General features: G+C 35.3%; 1 protein-coding gene across 2 annotated transcripts in view; it reads left to right on the top strand.

Annotated features, from left to right (window-relative positions):
* creb5b (cAMP responsive element binding protein 5b) overlaps positions 1 to 20,562 on the top strand; it is a 103,612-nt gene that overhangs the window by 49,894 nt on the left and 33,156 nt on the right. For both annotated transcript variants that reach the window (XM_088600299.1, XM_088600300.1), the window contains 2 exons: positions 14,476 to 14,602; positions 16,954 to 17,064. In XM_088600299.1, coding sequence (XP_088456425.1) covers positions 14,476 to 14,602; positions 16,954 to 17,064 — 238 coding nt within the window. The remainder of the gene's footprint in view (positions 1 to 14,475; positions 14,603 to 16,953; positions 17,065 to 20,562) is intronic.

Raw genomic sequence — 20,562 nt, 5'->3', positions numbered from 1 at the left:
TCAAACTCCAAGAAGTTAAAGTAAGACCCATCTTTTCTAACTTCATGCAACTATCCCTTAGAATCTTGTTGCCATGCAGATTAGTCTTCCTCTAGCCCTTATTATTGTTTCCATAACCTTGCATGTAATAGAAGTAAGAACTAAGTCTCTTGAGAGAACACTGGGATAATTTTATTAATGCTCAGTGAATGGCATTTCTTGTTTTCTTAAGAATACTGTGTAGAATACCATGAGGGCTTGTTAGAGCTGTTAATCTTAAGTATTTCATATTAAAAGAATTCCTTATATTAAGTATCCATAACACGTCTGCTTCTTCTATCATGTTATTTAATATGGATCTTTTGTCTTTTAATTTGTCTTTTCTCAGCCTGAGGCATGTTGTATGTCCCTTTCTTGGTAAATACCTGAGTGAAATATTCTTGAACTTGAACTTGAACTTGAACTTGAACTTTATTGCCATATGTAACCGGTACTGGTACAATGGAATTCTTACTTACAGAAAGTCTCTCGATTATAAAACAAGTGTAAAAAACAAAACAAAGTGCAAACAGTGCATCAAGACAATGTACAAACAAACAATAGACAATGTGCAAGTAAACATGCAGACAGTTTGACTGTAAACAATACAGACGTGTAAACAATGACTGGAGACGTACAATTAATAAATTACAATGAGGTAGATGGTGATGGTGTAGGTGTGGTCCGAGGGGGATGGCTAAATGAGTTTTTGACTCATTTAGCCATCCCCAAATGATGGCTTGACTCAAATGATGGCTTTGAGTTTTATAGCCATTTTCTCACATCATCTTGATGTTTTCAATTTTCCTGTTTGACACATTTAACCTAATTGCTTATTGTTCTTTGGCTATTGTAATGAATGCCAAAAAAAGTATTTATTTTAGCCTAATTTTAGCAATATTTGTTATTATTCTTTATGGGTGTCCATAAACCTGTCTCACTTTTCCTTATTGTTGAGGTAACTTATTCTGACAGCAGTAGAATTAATTCTTAAGTAAACATTTTTTCTTCTTATGATGAAGAAAATGCTTCCATACTTATTGGGTGGAGCTTCAACATGCAGCATGACAGTGATCCAAAACATACGGTCAAACCAACCAAAAACATCAGGAGAAAAAAGTGGAAAATCTCAAACTGGCCAAGGCACTCTCCAAATATAAATTCAATTCAACACCGATTTTACATATTGAAGTAAAAACTGAAGTCAGAATATCCCAGGAATAGGCAAGAAGTCAAAGTGGCTGCAACAAAGCACCACTAATGATTACATGAAGAGTAGGGTGAGATGATTGTATCACAGCCTGCATTCAAGTATTGCTTCAACAGGATATGCAACAAATTACTGACTTTCACACTCCAAAAAAGTGTTCTTTTAGGACAACACAATCCAGGGAGGAGTGAGGAAAACAAAGGGAAAAAAGCATGCAAAGGGGCTGGAAAGGGGCTGGAAGGAAAACAGGGGGCGTGTCCACGGTGCGCTGGTGTTCAGGGGAGGTGTGGCCGAGGCAAACAGTCCAAGGGAGTCCGAGGCAAATCCATGAGTAGAAATAGTCCAAGACCGGGTGATCCATCCTGATGAAGACGAACAAAGTTAAAAGCCGGAGTGGGATCCTGCAGAGGGACGGGGGAATAAAAAGAGGGTCACGGGACCAGACGCTCCCTAATCCCGGACTCAGAACGTCAAGATGCCGTGATGAGGCCTGTGCCGTCGAGTCGCTCCTAAACTCGCTGTTAGGCAGGCTTCTGGGCGTCCATCTTCCAAAGCTGAGCCCAGATTGGCAGGAACGCCTGGCTTTTATAGGACAGGGGCAGGAACCGGAAGCAGGTGCAGGGGATCAAGAATAAAACTAGGAAGGGCTGGAGTGTCCTTAAGAGGAGGGGTTTAAGAGCGTGAAGTACTTCTTATAAAAAATAAATATGTTTTTGTTCTGTCATGATCAAATAATGAATGAAATTACCCAAAAATAAAGTTTATAATATACACTATAGTACTTAACCCAGATTACTTTGAGTTTACAAATACAACTTGTTTAACTAGAAAGCAAAATATGTTTTGAATGTGCTATCAGAATAGTTTTAGAGGGCACTGTTATAAAGGTACTGTATTGTGAATTTGTTTAATTTTCACAATAATTCTCATACCAGAGAGAGATTTAGATTTAAAGGTTTATGCTGAAGCAAAATTTGTAAAGCTCTATTTCTGATTAGTACAGATCAAGGTAGTGGGAACACTGATTCTTATTTTTACGTTTGTATAACCAGGTCAGTCGGTTGTCATTTGTTTCAAGGAGTTTGAAACCTAACTATACCGCTATGAATTGTATTTGAATTGGAATTAATCTTTATTGCCCCTAGGGAAATTTCTCTTGCATATCAAGACCTCATAACATATAACATACATGATAATAATACAATACAGCAAGAGTACAATACAATGATACAAAACAACATGTAACAACATTTAGTGAAGCACCTTACTCAAGAGTATAACAACAGTGTCCTTTCTGGGATAACCACCCCGAAGTCCTGCCCTGAATCTCATGTAGACATTTGCTTATTTTTTTGTTTTTCCAGCCTGAATAAATGTATTACCTAAGAACATATTGAGTTTGTGTTGTAGCTCCTCCATGAGGACACTTTTTCTTTGCCTTTAGGTTTGATTATATATTTAAATCACCATGTGGTACAGTATGTGCGATTCGCCTTCATCTTCATCAGCACCATTTCAAATCAGATAAGTTTTCATTATTTTGAGTGCACTTCAAAAACAATTAAATCAAAGGAGGCCATTTGTCCATCTAGAATGTCTGTGCAGCCCATCTGCTGTCTTACAGCCCCAGTTTTCTTGTAGGGTTTTGGTTGCTCTTGTTTTCTTACATCTTCTCAAGACACACTGTTGCAAACTGCCTTCTTGAGATTTGATGGCTACGCTGAATTGTGTTTTTCTTGGGCAAAGGGATTCCATACTTGGGGGAAAGGGATTGTTTTTTTTCCAATATAGCTAGTACTGACTATAGAGAGATAAAACCAAAATGAGGACTTGCATTTGCGAGTGTTTTTGCATTGTATGTGTACAGTATGTGTTCTCTTTTGCGTTTGTTTTAGTTTGGCAAGCTAATTAATAAAAAGAAACCATGGTTTACCATGGTCACACTGAAATACCAGAATACCTCAAATACCATGGTTACTCCAACTGGTTTCTCAGGACCCTCTTGTCTACATGTTTTAATTATTACCTCCTTCTTCAATGAGGGTATTATGAAATTAAATCGTCAGCTGAATTAATAATGTGTTTGATTTTACCTTTTTTGAATTATATGATTGTTATCTTCAAAAAGCTAAACTGAAGTGTTTTATAGGAAACATTAAATCTCCAAATGTACACAAATTAGAAACAAGTGAAAAGATTCTTTTGAGTATGGTTTAACAATTTTTCAATTTTTTTAGATGAAGTTACCCTGCAGACTCCAGAAAGGTGAGGCAGAGGGGTAGTGGGAGGCTCTGCAGGTTCTGCTCTCTTAGAAGGACTGGTCAGAAATCTCCTTTTAACAGTTCCAAAGATTGAAACATGAGGCTAATACTAGTTAGGCATTGTGGATTAAACATTGTGCTTAAATTCGTAAGAAGTTAACAACCTCAAGAGTATGACTACAAATTACAGCCGTGGCACATGTTTAATTTAACTTAATAGCAGTTAGTTTCTTGTCTGAAAAGGAATCATTCTGCTTGAAGTGTTAAAGTCATGTGAGAGTTGCTTCAGAACCAGAATTTTTAAACTTTTGATATTACTTAGATTGTGTTTCATTGCGCACTATGCGTAAAGTAAAACGTACATCTGACCTGAATTAGGATGACCTCATTGTGTACTTGAATGGATTCAATAGTGCATTTTTCAAAGGAACGCCCTTAGCCTGTTCACTCTGAAATCCCCTTTCTTTTTCATTCCTATATACATGTGTCATGGATTGCCTGGGGTAACCGACCAGAAAATGAAATTTTTTAAAACCTAGCTATCTGATGGGCAACAGTGCACTGAGGCTTTGGCAGTGTTTTCATGCACCCTATTCAATAGCTGAACGTGTAATGGTGTTCGGCACTGCGAGAGTGAGGGGGTGAGCAATGGGTGTGGATAAGAACCTTCAACAGGAAAGACTTTTTCTGGTCAGATAGTGGTTGTCAAGCCTGACAGTGACACAGGATTTCACAGAGAGAGAAAGAGGATAAGCTGTTTATGGAATTCATGTGTTATGGGATGAATAATGATTTATCATTTACAAAATGTTTTGACAAATTGCATATTGCAATTTTTTTTTCAGAGAGAAAATACATTTTTAGTTAAACTGCCTTTAAATAAGGTAATACAGCTTTCTCCAAAATGACAACATGTGAGACGTCTTGAAGTCATAAATGTACAGTAGGCTTTTTAATTTTAAAAATTAAGCTACTAAACAATTTTTCTTATTATTAGAACAGAAATATCAGAACAGAAAAAAAATCTGACTAAAGTAAGGACTTGGTACAGGAGGTACTGAAGAATTCTCCTTTGTGCAAAATGTGTTAGAATGTATAAACAGAATGATTTAAAGGACATATTTAACACTCTCCTTCCAAATGCCGTGGGACAGGATGTGAACTTTATCGTGAGATGGAACAGTAAACTTCATTTGGGTCATGCTGCATTAATTCTGTGGAAGTTCCTTTATTCCTTCTTTGGTTTTATTGAGAAATAACAGCAGTTATCACTATCCTTTCTTTACTTTATAGTAGAATACCCTCCAGATTTATTCATACCCTCCAGTGAAACAGGAGCACATCATGTAACAGATTAGACAATGTGCCCTAGGTTAAAACAAATGTTATGCTGTTAATTTAAAGCACAGAGCAAAGTAATAACTAAGTTTAGAAACACAAGGGTCATATTGATTGACTCCCCTGTAGTTATTTTTTTTGTAAATCCTGCTCTGGCAAGGATGACACCGACAAGATGCCTCCTGTTCTGTCTGATTGTTTTCCTGCTCCTCCAAGCAGAATGTCACTAAACCTCAACCCTTCGGTTTTCATTTGCAAACTGCCTTCTTGAGCTCTGGGGACCTAGATAGATAGTCAAGAACATCTATGTTGTGTTCAGATGACTATTTCTTTGTCAATTTGGATGTGCTCTGGATTATTGTTTGAGTTCATGATTCTTCGTGACTTATCTACAGCTCCAGGACACCTGCAAAATAATCCCTAAACATAATAAACCCCCGAAATACATCACCTACGCATGGGAGGTTCCTCAGCATGAGCTTTAAGACATTGATCCAGTTGTCATTCAGATTTAGTTTACCAAGTTAAAGTCACTCCACGTTTTGGTCTGACACGAAACTTACCACAAAATGTCTCAGTATAGACTTCTGTCTTTCTTAAACCCACCAATGAAAGCCAAATTCATACAGGTGATGTCAAATGGCATTTTTCACACTCTGTATCAAGAAGATGTCAGTTTGGAGATCACCAGCTGTTGCCTTTGGATTTACAGGTGCTGGCTGAAGCATTTGTTTCGCACCCTGTGGTGCCAAGATACTGTACACTTGCATCTCATTTTCAGCATGTACGCCACTGTACATGTCGTCTTGAATTCTTAATAATAGACACTATAGTGGAAATGTTAGATTCGGCTTTTTGTGGATCCTTTTATAGTCATGCCCTGACTTGTGGAGGTCAATAATCATTTGCCAGCTGCTTTCAGAGAGCTTTCTGACCTTAACCATAATGTTGATGCTCCTACTGATACTGATTCTCTGTGTTACTTCTTTTTATATGCCAGGGAAACAGGAACACTTAGAGGCCCCTATATAGTTCACCGCAGAATGTTATTGTTTGTGTTGTATTTCATTAATAGGAATACTTAGAAATGTGAAAAATGTGACAATAGTGTTTGTTGGAATCTGATTAATTATTTCAATTATTTAATTATTAATGTATTTAACTATTAATGACAGATATTTTTTTTCTCTTTGGAATGCTATGATGATTGCAATATTATAGTTGTTTTAAAAAGACACATTAGTCAATCCATAACTCATTATATAATATATTACATAATAGTTTTTGTTCTTATTTCATTGGAGGCATGAATAAATCTGAAAGGCACTGTATGTTAGGATCTTTTGCTAACAAACTTTAATGACATTGCGCCTCATTGCAGCCTCCCCCACAGTTAAAATAAACCCCTGCAGGTCAGCTCCTCAAAATTAATTGTTTTCCTTAACACCTGCTTTCCTCTAAGCAATCTTGGCTCTGGTTAGGCTTGTTATTTTTCCTCAAGAAAAGAAATTATTCAATACTTCTGATTTTTGTGAGAGATGAAACTGCAGTACTTTACTGAGGCTATTGAATGGCAGATGTGAGTTAACTATGTACTGGTTTCCAAAGAAACCTACAAGACCTCTGGACTCCATGTTAAAATGTAGTACTTGCTGTATTAAAAAATGTGCAAGGCTTTCCATTCAAATGAAGTTCCCACCTGCTCCTGAAATCAGAGTCATCTTAATCCCCACAGCTAGCACAAGATTTGGGATCCTGCACAAATTAAACTTTGATTAAGAATCTGACTTGCTCTGTAAGCTGATACATTTTTCAAATGCTTATTTATTTAGGTTGATTGGTACACTGCACAGCTCATTTGAAATGAGAGAATGTTCTCAAAGTCAAATTTCAGCATGGAGGGTCTGGTTACAAGTTTCACAATGTGAATGGTTTACTAACTAGACCATTGTTGGTACGCTGTTTTAAATTGTCGTGTGCAGGGCAGACAGGGCAGTTACATACATAAATACAAATGCGGGCTGTGCTGCTGAGTGCCAAACTGAGTGCCATTACTCTTTGTATAATTATCTCTGAATGACCAGAGACAATGACCGGATCAGAACAATTCATGACTTAGCAAGAAACCCTTATCTGTCTCTTCTGTTGGTAAGAAATTATCCACCGATCAATAGGGATTACAGAGTTTACAATTTAACTATGGTCTTAATTTAGATCCTGTCACTGCAGAGTAGATTGAGGCGACATATTAATTAACACCATTTTGCTTCATTCCATTAAAATTGTTTCTGAAGCACTTTTGACTCCAGTAACATACATCTAAACCTGACAGGCTGTCTCATGTCTCCCTTGGGTAAAAACAGTTAAATCGGAATACAGATATAAAAAGGTGTGTTAAGTCTTTGTTCACCAGTACCAGTTTCTGAAAATGCTGTGGTGGCCCAAGAAAGATTTCATTAATTGCCAAATAAACTATGTTCACTTGAAGGGGAATAGGATGCTGTTTAAAATGTGTTCAAAGTGTTTTATGGTTTTCATCATTCTTATAATCAATGCTTCAATGATCTGTGAGGGTGCAATACTATGGTACTGTCTCAGAAACAAAGCACAGCAGTCTGAAAGAAGGATATTTCCTTCAAAATACAGTACAGTCATGTTCACCAGCCCATTGTCATCTCAGTATTATGACTGAAAGTTAGTTTATGTACGATTTTTCATACAATGCAAGAATTTCAGAATGTCACATTCCTTTCATGCTTTACTTTACACTTTTACAACATTTGTTTCTACCAATAAAAGCTCATCAATGTTTTATGGTTTTTAATTAAGTAGATCTTTGTTAACTTTTAAAAGCTTTCTAAATAAAAGTGAAAAGGCAGAAACATTTTTCAGATATAAATGTATTACAATTAACAGTTCTGTTATTCTCAGCACAAGTTTTTGTACAAATACTGTTCAAAACATACATTTCATAAGTGGCTGAGCCCAGAATTGTTTAGTATGCCCTGAACACCAGTTACAGGATCTCATTACAAAAACTTACACCAACAGCTAATCTGCAAAACTGTAGATACAGTACCTTTGTTTGACGTTAAGAATCTGTAATTGTTCATGTTAATTTGGCCAAATATGTTCTATTCAAAATGATACTTTTATATCTTGGTTCACAAGCCAGCAGAAATCAGCAAAATATATATTTTTAGCATATTAAGTATTTTTAGCACACCGATTTAAAATTGACATTAAAGAGCACAAAATGACTTGCAAAATCAAGTTCAAATTCCCTGTTGTGCTTCAGAACAAGGTAATTTGACCTACAGATAAAATAAACACTCTAATGGGTCCATGTGGTTTGGATTACAAACATATCAGTTTCTTTTTCTCCTGAGTACCAACTGTACTGTACCATGTGCCAGAGCTTTTAGACACTTTCTTGCTGTTTGATTTATTTTGCACAAGTACATTGTTTAACTTGAATTATTTTAATTCATACCACAAGTTTGACAAAAACAAAAACAATGGTGTTGAAACATAGCCATAAAAAATAGTCAGAGATTTTCACCCATAAGGAAGATGTGGGAGCTATAAATTTATTTTCAAATGAACACTTGAATGCTGTGTAATAGAATATATAGGCCCTGCCACAGAACTGGCCCAGCTTTGATGGGTGTATTTATCTTACAGTCTGCGGGGCCAGGCAGGAGGTCTAGAGGTATTCAGAGATGCAAAGTAGCCCAGCTAGTTTTCTCAGAAGATGTGGAAGCTCTGCCTGTAGAAATGTGCATGCAGTATCCCTAGATACTGTATTCTCTAATAAAAGTCAACCTTGGTTGTAAGCCATCAGGGTTGATGTATTTTATTAGATTCTTATTATTTCTTGAAGTCCAAACCCTTGGCATTTTTTAAAATTCTGATTAAAACCAGTAAATTACTCCCAGGACCTGTGGAGTGTTTATTCTGATCTTGATGCAGCTGCTTGCTGTTTGAGGCAGCTGTTTCTCTTTCTGTTTACCCTGTTTCCAATGGCAATTGCACCACCAAGTCTCTGTGTGTCTGGAACTTGGCCTGAGGCTGTTTTGGTTACATTTGAAAGTTTTTAGCTGCTGTCTGTGCCAGATTTAGTGGTGACTTCACCAGCACGGAGTGAAGCTTGCGTTGTTGTTTTTTTTTCATTTTGGATTGAAAGTGGGGGAGGCGGTTAGCATTGAGGAAAGAAGCCAAGGGCATTACATCATCCTTTGGATTAGAATCAAATGGGAAGGATATGACTCAGTGAGGCTAGTTAAGCTTTGGCTCAGGTTCGCTTCATGTACTCATTCCAGGGCTCTCATGTTCTGAGCCTCAGCAGGGAATTCGGGCACAGTGATGGCCATGAGGTTTGTTTTTAATTTTCGCCCTCCGTTCCTTTTATATTCTGTGAGTAGCATGCTTTGCATTAGCATTGTGGTGACTTAGTCAGAATCCTCAATAGGAGAATTCTGTTTCTTGTTTGTTTTAAAGAAAATAGTATTAAGAAAAAAAAAATGGAAAAAAAATCCATAGCCTACAGAGTGCAAGGTTTCGGTGTTATCTGCAGCGGTGGGGGGAGAGTTACGGAGGCAGGGACCAATCAGGGACTGATGATGTAATGCTCGAGCTGTGAGGCAGTTCAGTAATGTGAGAGCGAAGGGTCAGGGCTGCAGCACATTTACCTGGTCCCACAGGGACTGAAGTTTATTATCAATTGCAGTCACTGTAGCTCTGCCTGATATGTAGCCCGTAATTATTTACAGATCTTACATTGGATGTTAATACATACTGAAAGCATGTCATTTTGGTTTTCAGTACTTTTTTTCTGTATTTTTTTAGAATTCTTTTTAAAAAATACATTGAAAGACCTTTTCATTAGTGTTCTTCTGAACCTTGCAAATATTTCTTTTAAAGGTGCATACAGTACAGTACATTAAAAAAAAATGTCAACAGCATCTTTAAATTGGTATTTAAAAAGAAGTACATCTAATTTGAGGTGGCGGATGTGTTTCAGGTTATTTTTCTAGTAGTTTTACTGAATAATCTTGTGATTATGTATAGGAAGAAATAATATTCTGATCTGCATTTTATATTTTTCTTTAAAAAAAGGAAACAGCAAACATGACTTCGTAAAAATAACATAAGAAAGGTAAAAGAGACAAGTCAGTTTGACCCATCTCATCCACTGGGTAGTCAATAGTTATTTTATCTGAAGATCTCTTGAAGGTTTATTGAAAAAAAGCAAGGATATCAGCTTCAACAACACAACTAAATAGTTAGTGGACAAAAAAAAGACAGATCTTGTGAAGAGCTGATCAAAGGGGCTTTTATTTTTTCAAAGCTTACAACAGTTTGTATTTCCTGTGGTATGTGCATGAATATGCTGTGTTATAAAATAAATGAAAAGAAATGCCTTTTTTACTGCACAGAATGAGCGTCACTGGCACGGCCATGTAATTATTGTCCAGAGAGTCAATTAGGTCTTAAGTTTTTCCAGTCTCTTATATAATGTTGAAATGAACCTTTTAGTCTAGTTAACACAGGCTATACATTGTTTAACATGTACCAAGTTAACATAACCATGAGTCTGAGCATGTCTGAAAGTGTGTGGTGACAGTTTGAATGCTACTTTAAAATGAAAAGTGAAGTATCAGTATGCAGTGCTTTAATAGTTGGGATTGCCAGATATTTCAACCTGCCTAAAAAATCTCAAGGACAGATTTATTACATATTATATATTATTTGTTATATATTGTATGTTATATTTTATATATTAAAAATAAATGAGCAATGTTAGAGGGTGTATTAATAAGTAATCTCCATTGCTCTGAAATGTATGTGTATTAAAACCATGCATTGACATATGAGCCATCTTATGTGCTTTAATATGAGTTTATTTAAAAAAAAAAGTTTGGTTCTGGGTTAAAAAAAAACACCAGTGATACTTAAGAAGTTACTAAGAAATACGTATCTCAATGAAGTAAAGATCTTCATCGGTATACAGTAGGTGATTACTGTAGATAACAGGAATTGTTGTATTTTGTTATCAAAGAAATTGATTAAGTTAGGTGAGAATGTCTGGAGGTACAATTAACGTGAACAAATAAGCATTATTAATCATATTAGGTTTAACTATACAGAATTTATTACATTTGTGATCGTTATGTCTCTGTTCAATTGTCTGGGACATTATTCTTTATTCAGAGGTTTTCTGGCTGTTCTGCAGTTGTCATTCTTTAACTCTGGGTGCAGACTATAGTATGCTTTACGAAATGAGAACTTCTCAAAGCTTATTTATTAAAATCAGTACTGCAAAGGACAAATACAAAAACAAATTAGCCCAAATCAATCCTTGTGATTTTATTGCAGTTGTGAGCAGAGCAGTTGTTAAACATAGGCACGTGGAAAATGCAAGTTCATTATTACAATGCTATTTACTTAGCAGCGTTTATAACTACTGTATGGCTAATTGCTTCTTTTTAGCCTGGGTGTGAATATGATAATCATTTTTGTATTTATTAACTGGCTTGTGACTGGAATGTCACAAGCAAGCTAAGAATTTCATAACAAAAATGCAGCGGGTCTGGAACACGGACTTATAAAGAAGCTTGTAAAGACAGCTTGATAAATTCTGCTGTTTGACACAAATATTCTGTGCCTTTTTTCATACAGTTTAAAATACGTTTTAAAATAGCTGAAATTATTAAATATTTGGGCAAACACATAAGATAGACATTGAATTTATATTCGTTTCCTAACATATTTTGATTCTTTTTAAGTAAACATAATTATATAAAGTAGATAGTCAGTTGAGAATAGACAATGGATGATTAGCAGTTCTCCATGTTTCCACCATCCTACAGCAGAGAGTCCATCAGAATAATACCCAGTCAGGTCTTGATGCCAGGGCAGGGACTATGGAGGTTCCCACTTAAGCACCAACACCTTTTTAGCTGCAGTGATGCTGGCCAAGCAGAGCTGTAAAATACCAAGACTGCAGTCCCTTTTCAACAAGAGTGCCAGATGAGGAAAAGGAATATTTTTGTATTGAATAGTCAATATTCCCAAAATGTGTAAAAAACAAGGGAGTAAGAACAGTTTTTATGTAATTATGAATACAAGGGGTATGTACACTTTTTGAAAAAAATAAATAAAATGAGTCATTTAATGTTTAGGATTTTGGAAACTAAAGGCTTATTGCCCTAAGTAATTTCTTTGTCTAGAGTATTCAAATTCCTATTTCAATTCTTATTCACTGCTAAAGATTTGCATGGAGCCTCTAACAGAAAAACCTGTTAGAGCAAGCTCTCACATTGTTGTTGTGCTGCTAAAATCTAACAGATTATGCATTAGGTACAGTATGCAACCCAATCAATATTTTGAACTGTAAGCAGTAGCAGCAGTTATTTACCTTTCCATATAATTTTTGACATTCTTGTGTGCAGTCTGACCCCTAAAAGAGGAAAAGGGAACACAGAACTGAAAACAATCAAACATATCCACTTTATCATAGATATGTGAACGAATTGAGAAAATGTATCCATATGTTCAATTCTGCAACTACCTGTTCAAAAATATTGTTCAAATCCAGACTAAGTGCACATCCTGTAAGGACATTGAAGGAATTAGAAAATATACTGTAATTAATGCAGGGATTGTTTATTACATTTGTGGTTATGTCTCTGTGATTGTGAAAAATGCCTACTTTACAATAAATTGTCAGCACAAAGAGATAAAAGCATTTTTCAGCATTGTTAATGAAAGCAGAGGCAAAGGTAGAAGACTCAGAGATAGTTTGAACTAGTTTTTGCAAAAAAACTTTTCTGTTTCAAAGCAGTGTTGCAATAATGCATTTCTGAAACAAAGAATGGTTTTATAAATGATGTTAATTCATATGCTTTCACAAAGTAAATTAAATCTAAATTATTACATATCAGTACTTTAAAATAGATATCATGGAAGAACATGTGATACCCTTCCTGCTATTTGAAGTAATTCTGTCAATCGAACTAAATAAAGTATGCATGTAGCTGCAGAGGCAGGAAATGGGCACCAAGATGCAGAGCGGGCAGTCCTGTCTTATCTATCAATCATATTAAACAAGTGGAAACTTGATAATTTCAGGAAAGTAGGCAGTTATTTAGAGTACTGGTGGTGCTTTACTTATTTTACTATACACTTAGAATTAACAGTATATTAATTTGATATACTGTAGGTATTGTTTTTTCAAAAGTGATTGCTTTGATATTCATTCACAATTACATTTATGGTCCAGTTCTTTTTTTCTTGCAAATATTCTGACATTTTCTTGAAGTTAAATATTGGCAAGGGCTTTTGACTTATAATTATAAAATGACAGTAGTATAGTTTAAGTTATATAACATAGATTTTAAAATATATACAGTATGTGAGAATAAATTACTGCTGATATTGTGAATATTGTGTATGATTGTTGAATCCACTGCTTCTCTCAACTATTAGAAATAGGAACTAATAAAGTTTAAATAAAGTTTGTTGTTTCGATAGTAAAACTTTTAGTCATGTCTTCATAAAGCAGAACACATCTGTTGATATTAAAGATTTAAGGGATGTTCACTCTAGAATTCAAATTGTATTTGTGCCTTTAAACTTGACTAAAATTGGCCAAGGCCATTCAACTCTTCTAGATCATTTGGTAGTTAGTAGCTAAATGATAGAAATGTCTCAGCCAGTTGTTTTGTGAAAGAAGCCAGGTTTCAACAGCATGTCAGTTTCCACTTGCTCCTCCTTGTTCATCTGTCACTTTTCATTCTAAAGACATTTATTGCACTGAAACTCTTTTTGTCATTTGAATACTTTATCGGATCCCTTTGTGGTCTTCTTTGCTCAATACTAGGCTTAGCTTCACTTCTTTTAGCCTCTCAGAGTAGTCCCATGATGGTTACTGTTCACAGTTAATACTGTACTAAAACAGCACACAGTGGACACTGATACTTAAAAACAGTGACCATAGTGCTAATAGAAATAATAATTACTTAATTTAATAGTAATAGGTTTATTCCATGCTGAAACAAAGAAGAAAGAGAACACAACGTTTCGGCCGTGGAGCCTTCTTCAGGTGTGTCAAGGCTCCACGGCCGAAACGTTGTGTTCTCTTTCTTCTTTTTTTGAGCGTGGAATAAACCTATTACTTGTTCCTTTGCAGCCTACGCATGCTGACGCAGCTAACCACCTTAATTTAATAGTGTTGTGCACATTAACTCCAACTTTACTGCAATCTGGGAATGTAGGGTTCAATGAATTGTATTTTGAGTTAGCTTGGCTTTATTGTCCTGTGTCTGACTAATGTGATATTTTCTTTATCTAATAGATCACATTTAAAACAGTTGCAGTTGTTTTCAGTATTCATGTTAAAGTTGATAGATTGAGACATCACCTTATGTAGATAATCTTGTAGGTTGTAGTGTTAATACAGTACATCATGTTTGTTGCAGGAACTGGTGAAACCACACTACATCCCAACATAGTGTAGCATAACATGGAGGAACTGATGTCAATGAAAAAAATGAAAAAGCTTTCTATTTCCTGAGTACCACATAAGCATTAAAAAGTGCTATCGAAGCGTGACTAAGTCTTAGATGCTTACTTTTGTTTCACCAGGCCTGTTCCAGGCTCGCTGTCCTCACTGCTGCACCTTCGGAACAGACAGAGACAGCCTCTACCTGCCTCAATGCCTGGCACCCTGCCTGACCCTCCTATGCCTGGATCCTCTGCAGTATTAATGCCAGTGAGTATGAAGAAAAAAAACAATCTGCTAAATTTTTAAGGTACATGTAAAGGTTTATTCCATGCTGAAAAGACAAGAAAAGAAACACAACGTTTCGGCTGTGGAGCCTTCTTCAGGTCTCTTGAACTGCCTTCTTGAAACAATTTTTAAGGTCTTTATTTACTCATGAATACATAAAAAATATACTTCTTTCTAGATATGATACTGTAATATTTTCAGTATACATGTGCCTAGTGATTTAGTTTGCAAGAATGTATTGGTTTTAGTGTCACACATTAATTCAGTGATGACTGCTTGGCTTCAAGTCAGCAGTACAGGAGGCACTTCTAAAGCCGTCTTCATTCCTGGATGCTGGTTTTTGCAGGGGAAGGATGAGAAGGCTCAATGCTTGTTTCTGCCCCCTTAAAGCCAAAATAAACATGCATACAGTTACAAATTGTTGACAAATGCTTATAAGAATAATTTAGCAAACCAAAAACTTACTATTGTGTGATTTATCTGAGTTTGTGTCATGTTTCAGGCAGGAATACAAAAAATAATTCCTGAAAAAAACTTGGGCAACATTTTAGTGGCCATGTTTTTAATGTGTGCTGTTTGAATTCTATCACCTGATGTGTTTTGACATCATGAATCTAGCAGTACATCACATTAGTACTTATTTTGAAGTTCAGGGCAGGTATACAGATGAGTATTTTATTCTCAAACATATTATGAATGTTCTGTGTTTTCTAAGAATATATTAAGTACTAAGAATCCTATTTGTTGTATTTGATATTTTCTTTTTTGTTTTTGGGCTCAATATGTTTTTGCTTTATATATTTTCTGAACTGAGTGACAATCAGTATGAAATATTCTCTCTCTGATATTTAGAGCTATGCCTTTTATTATTACTTCAGTAACTGGTGGGATATTTGTTATATCAGTATCATATACTGTATGTATTTTACAATAGGAATTACAGTACCACTGTAGGTGGTAATGTTATGCCAAGTCTAATAATATGTGGTTATTTGATTAGATTATTATGCACACAATGAATAATAGTCTAATCTCAGTCAAAATCTCAAACCCTTGAATGATTAGAAAAATTAATGGCTATTATTGTCAGAAAAACATGAACACGGTGCTCTGTGTTAAAAACAGTATATGATACGGGGAGCTCATTTTATTCTTCCAGATTATCATATTATTACCCCAGTACAATGTCTTAAATGATTTGACATAAAGCCTTTTCTTCAAGTTTAGAACTTTACATTAAAGAACTACAACAGCAACAATAATAAAAGCTGAATTATTTGTGATTCCGTACCAGAGTTTATGAAGTATAAATGTATAGTAATAATACAACATGACCTTTTAAGTAACATGATTCAGATTGTGTTTATGGATACCATCGTCAATATTTAATATATTAGGTCCTGACAGAGACTGACAGCTCGGGAAAAGAGTAATTGTTTTCATACAAAATACACTTAAGAAATTAAGTAATGTGCTCTGTTTACAGAAGGGACTCCCCTGACTGTGTCCTCACACATGTCATAGGCACTGTTTCTGCAGCTATCAGATCAGACAAAGATAGACTTACTCTCAACACCCACCAGTAAAAGGGTTAGTTTGAACAGCAGCTTTTTATAACAAAAATGAATGAGTGTAATGCTCTATATTTCTACATTTGTTGCATTGAGAGAATTAAAAAAATACAGGTATTGATATCAAATGGCAGGCTGCAGCAGCTGTTGCTAAATTGCAAAAAGAAGTATTCCAGTCTCTAGCTTCCTGCGTTAGTTTCTTTTTGACTGCATCTCTGTCATTACTCAGCTTCTGCAAGTTAAATTAGGACATTTCTATTTGGGGAAACTGTACTGTGTGAAACATCTTTCGCTGAAGATTTTCACATTGTGTTTTGACTTTGCTTTTTTACATTGTTTCAAACCCTGAAAGATTATGAATAATTTAAAAATATTCCAGTATTTTGAAATCTACATTAAAAACGAACATTACATTAAAACCACAGCCCAGCATATATATATATATTTTAAATGTAGTTTGACATAATATACATTTTTAGTATTTAATTTTAATTAATAAAAAAATAAACCTGATCAAACGAGCTCTTAAGGAACAAGTGTCTTTTTTTATCAGGTATGATAATTTTCTACAAGTACTGTTAGCAGTAGGTTATTTGATTAGTAGTTTTGGAATTTGCTTTCAAAACATTTTCAAAATACTATCAATGTAAGGGGTTAAAGATTGAGTTTATGTTTGACTTAATATGTTTCATAGAAATACTTATATGATTTGTAATTATGGACTACATTTAAAGTAATACTCTCTACATTTTTGTTAATCAGATGGAAAGGCAGATGTCAATGGGCTCCAGTATCATGGGACTTCAGGGTCCAAACCTCAACAACAACTGCTCTTCATCCCAAGTCCCTACAATGCATTCAGAAGCTAAACTGGTAAGGAATAGTGGAGTTGCAAACTTGTTCATCTTTGTATGGATTTTAAATATGATTGCTACACACAGAAAATAATTTATTTTCTTGTAGGCTTCCAGATTTCACTACACTGAAGCAGTATGGTATTTCCTATTTCATACTGTACCAAAACTACGCTTAAACCTGCTGGAAAGATGCAAATACATTAGAAAGCTGGAAAAGTCTTTGTGATTAACGGAAGCTTTCTGATCTATATTCCCCCTAAAAGTATTGTTGAGGTACAGCAATGCCAAAACTGTTACTATACATTTACTTTGTGGTCAATGTATTTGATTTTTCATCTTATTTTTATAAATTATAAGCACAACATACAGTACTATATATTTTAGTGTGATCTCATGCATACATCTGATCATATTAGAACAAAAATATACTTTGTGTTCAACCCTGTGATTTTAAGTCACCAATTGTATGGGGACACATTCATTTTAAATAAATGTCACAGTTTACAAGTCAGAATATGCTTGCATATCCTGTGACTGCAAAATTTTGTGAATTCATTTGGGCTGGTTTGCAGCAGCCACTTTGATTTCATCATGTAAAATTACTTCTTACTTACTTAAATTCGGAGATTGACTTGGCCAGTCCAAGATTTAACACTTTTGTCTCCTTGGTTGCACTGGCTCAATGCTCAATGCTTCATGATGTAGTGCTGCCCTATAAGTAGGTAAGCATTTTATACATCAGCATATGCAACTTCAGTAAAGACAAGTACATAGTTCCAGAGATGGCAGTACATACCCAGACCCTCCATACTTCACTGAAGAGGTGGTGTGCTTTGGAGAAGATCTGCTGTTCCTTTTTGTTCTTCACACTTTAATCATTTAATCGCTTTTAAAAGGTTTATTATGGTCAGATTTCTCCATAAAACTTTGATCCAAAAACTCTCCTGACTCCCTTTTGTACTTCTGAACTGTTCTGAACTTCTGAACAGAAGCATGGTGCAGGTATTTTCCTGGCTAGAAATTCAATTAATAAATTAGATATACAGTAGTTTCTGTGAGGGAAGAGTTTTAGTTTGACATTAAGATAAACCACTTCGATTACACACAAAGACCATTGCACTTATATTGTGGCCTTTACGCTGTTTTTTTGCACCTGAACAAATTGAGGGTTTCTGTAACCATGGGGTTGAATACTTATGTAATTAAGTATTCAAATGTTTAATTTATTTACATCAGGGTTATAGCTTTATCTGTTTGCAGTACATAATGTAGATTCTTAATATAAAATCCTTCTTGAAACTGCCATCATCACATGCTCAGATAACACTGAGATGTGGAGCTGTGCAGGGGATGTTTACATATACAGAATAAGGTTCACTAGGAATAACTACACACAAGAATTAGGCATATTGACAATGTTTATTGAGTGTTTTATTCATCACTAATTTCGGCTGAGGGGCAACCTTCTCCCTGCAGGATGAGAAGTGACCAAGGGGCAGCTGCACAGGTAGAGATGAGGTGGAGGAGGGATGCACATACGGATGAGAAGCAGAGGGGGATAACTCATAGTATTTCTCTTATGTTCACTTGAGAAAATCACATCAGGAGTTATTATGATTTAGACTAGCTGAGGCCAATTGATCTTTATTCCTCCCAAACATTCATTGTAAACTCCATTTAAGTTGTCCATGAAAACAAAACAGTCTAAAATAATAGACCTACAAGAACCCGTAGCCAGCAAAACAATGATCCTAATTTAATATTTCAACTACAGTGTAATGCATACACTTTATAATGATTTTTAATAGGTTTATTGGAATAAGATACTAATGCCTAATTTCTTATGAACTGTTTATGAAATTATATGAATTTTAGGAGAGAAGGGTTTATACATACACACTGATTAATTTTAATATGCTTACAGGCAGCTTAAATGTCAGTTCAAATAATGTTTCAATTCCAAAATTGTTTTCATTTAATTTTTTTAGCCTCGAAGCAGTTCAGTGTCATGGAAGATGTCATATAAACCCACCAGTATTTATTTACATTCACTAATCAGGAAGGCTTTATGAGATACTGTCTGACTTCTAGAATGTAGAGGGGACAAGGGGCAACAGCAACTAATAAATATGACACTCCCCCAAAACACACACACATTTACCAGGAATTTATTAGGCATAAAGACACATATGGACAAGCATTATTACTGTAGATTCAGGCGTCAGTGAGAGGTGTTAAATCTGAGCCAAGTGCACAATGAGTCTTCCTGTACAGCACTTTAACAACAGACAAGTTTAATGTTTAATTTTCACATTTTAGTTCATCGATGTGTGTGATGCGGCTATAATATTGCTGTTTTAAAACGCTCTTCTCGTTTTCTTGTTCTTTTCCCAGTGCTTGGATATAATGTCTGTGTATCCAATCATGTTAAATTTTTATACTTAATAATCTAGAATTATACAAAAGTGCTCAGAGAAAATAGATTAATTATAATAACATTATGTAGGCAGATGTAGAGCAAAATTAAGCATTATAGTTTACCTTTTATAATATTGCAAACATTTAACTAAATTCATTATTTTTGCTGTCTTAGAGTTGGAGCATTAAGAAAGAAAAGGAACATCTTAATAGGTAAAAAGGGGAAGATTATTAAAATGATATATTCTCCTTAAATCCCACAAACCTTGCAGGTGTAAGTATTTCATCCATCCAGAACAAGTGATTTAGATTATTTTACTAGGATTAATTTCATACTTTTAAATTACCGTGACTTTAACAATACATAAATAAAAACAAAGAACAGCCAGTCAGATACTTGTGAGGACTGAAAGTGTATTACTTAGATGCTGAGAATAGCTGCATATGCTGTAGGCACTTGCTTGAGTGCAGGTTGAGCTCTGTGATAACAGGTCTGAGTCTGGGTCATGTTACTAGCTCACTGACCAAGAACTCTCTAAGCAGCAGCACATGATTGGCTGAGTGCCACAATGGGCAGGGTGGGATTAGGAAAGGGGTTTCTCAGCTGCCAGTGCTACAGTGATCCCTGCAGCCCCCTGGTGCTATCAGTGAGGGATGTGTCTATCTCCAGTTGGCACTAAACCACTGGTACAGTGCTGTGTTGCCTGTGACGTGTTAAAAGACAAATTACTCAAAGGTGGACAGATTAAAGAAGTCTGTCTGCACTTTCTCATTCTCCCCTGTGTGTGATCTTGGGGTTCATATTATGAACTGAGATTGTAACGCTCATTGGCTGCTACAAATTGTGTGGGCACAACAAAAATAATTGGCAATTCTAAATGAAAAGGGATTGCTGCATGCATGGAATAAAAGGATTGGAAAACACGAAGCCTTTTATTCAACATGATTCTAAAATCCAGTACAAAACACAAAATGCAAGTGACAGGTGGATACTTAAAGTGATACCTTAAAAAAATCCAAACAAAACATTTGGTTCATACTATAACTCTGTATGTAGTACTTAAAGGTTGTCAGATACAGTAAGAGTTTCTTTCAG

This window comes from Lepisosteus platostomus, chromosome 12 (assembly GCF_059453375.1).
Source record: "Lepisosteus platostomus isolate fLepPlt1 chromosome 12, fLepPlt1.hap1, whole genome shotgun sequence".
Lineage (NCBI taxonomy): Eukaryota > Metazoa > Chordata > Actinopteri > Semionotiformes > Lepisosteidae > Lepisosteus > Lepisosteus platostomus.
This window is presented reverse-complemented; position numbering and strand designations above follow the sequence as displayed.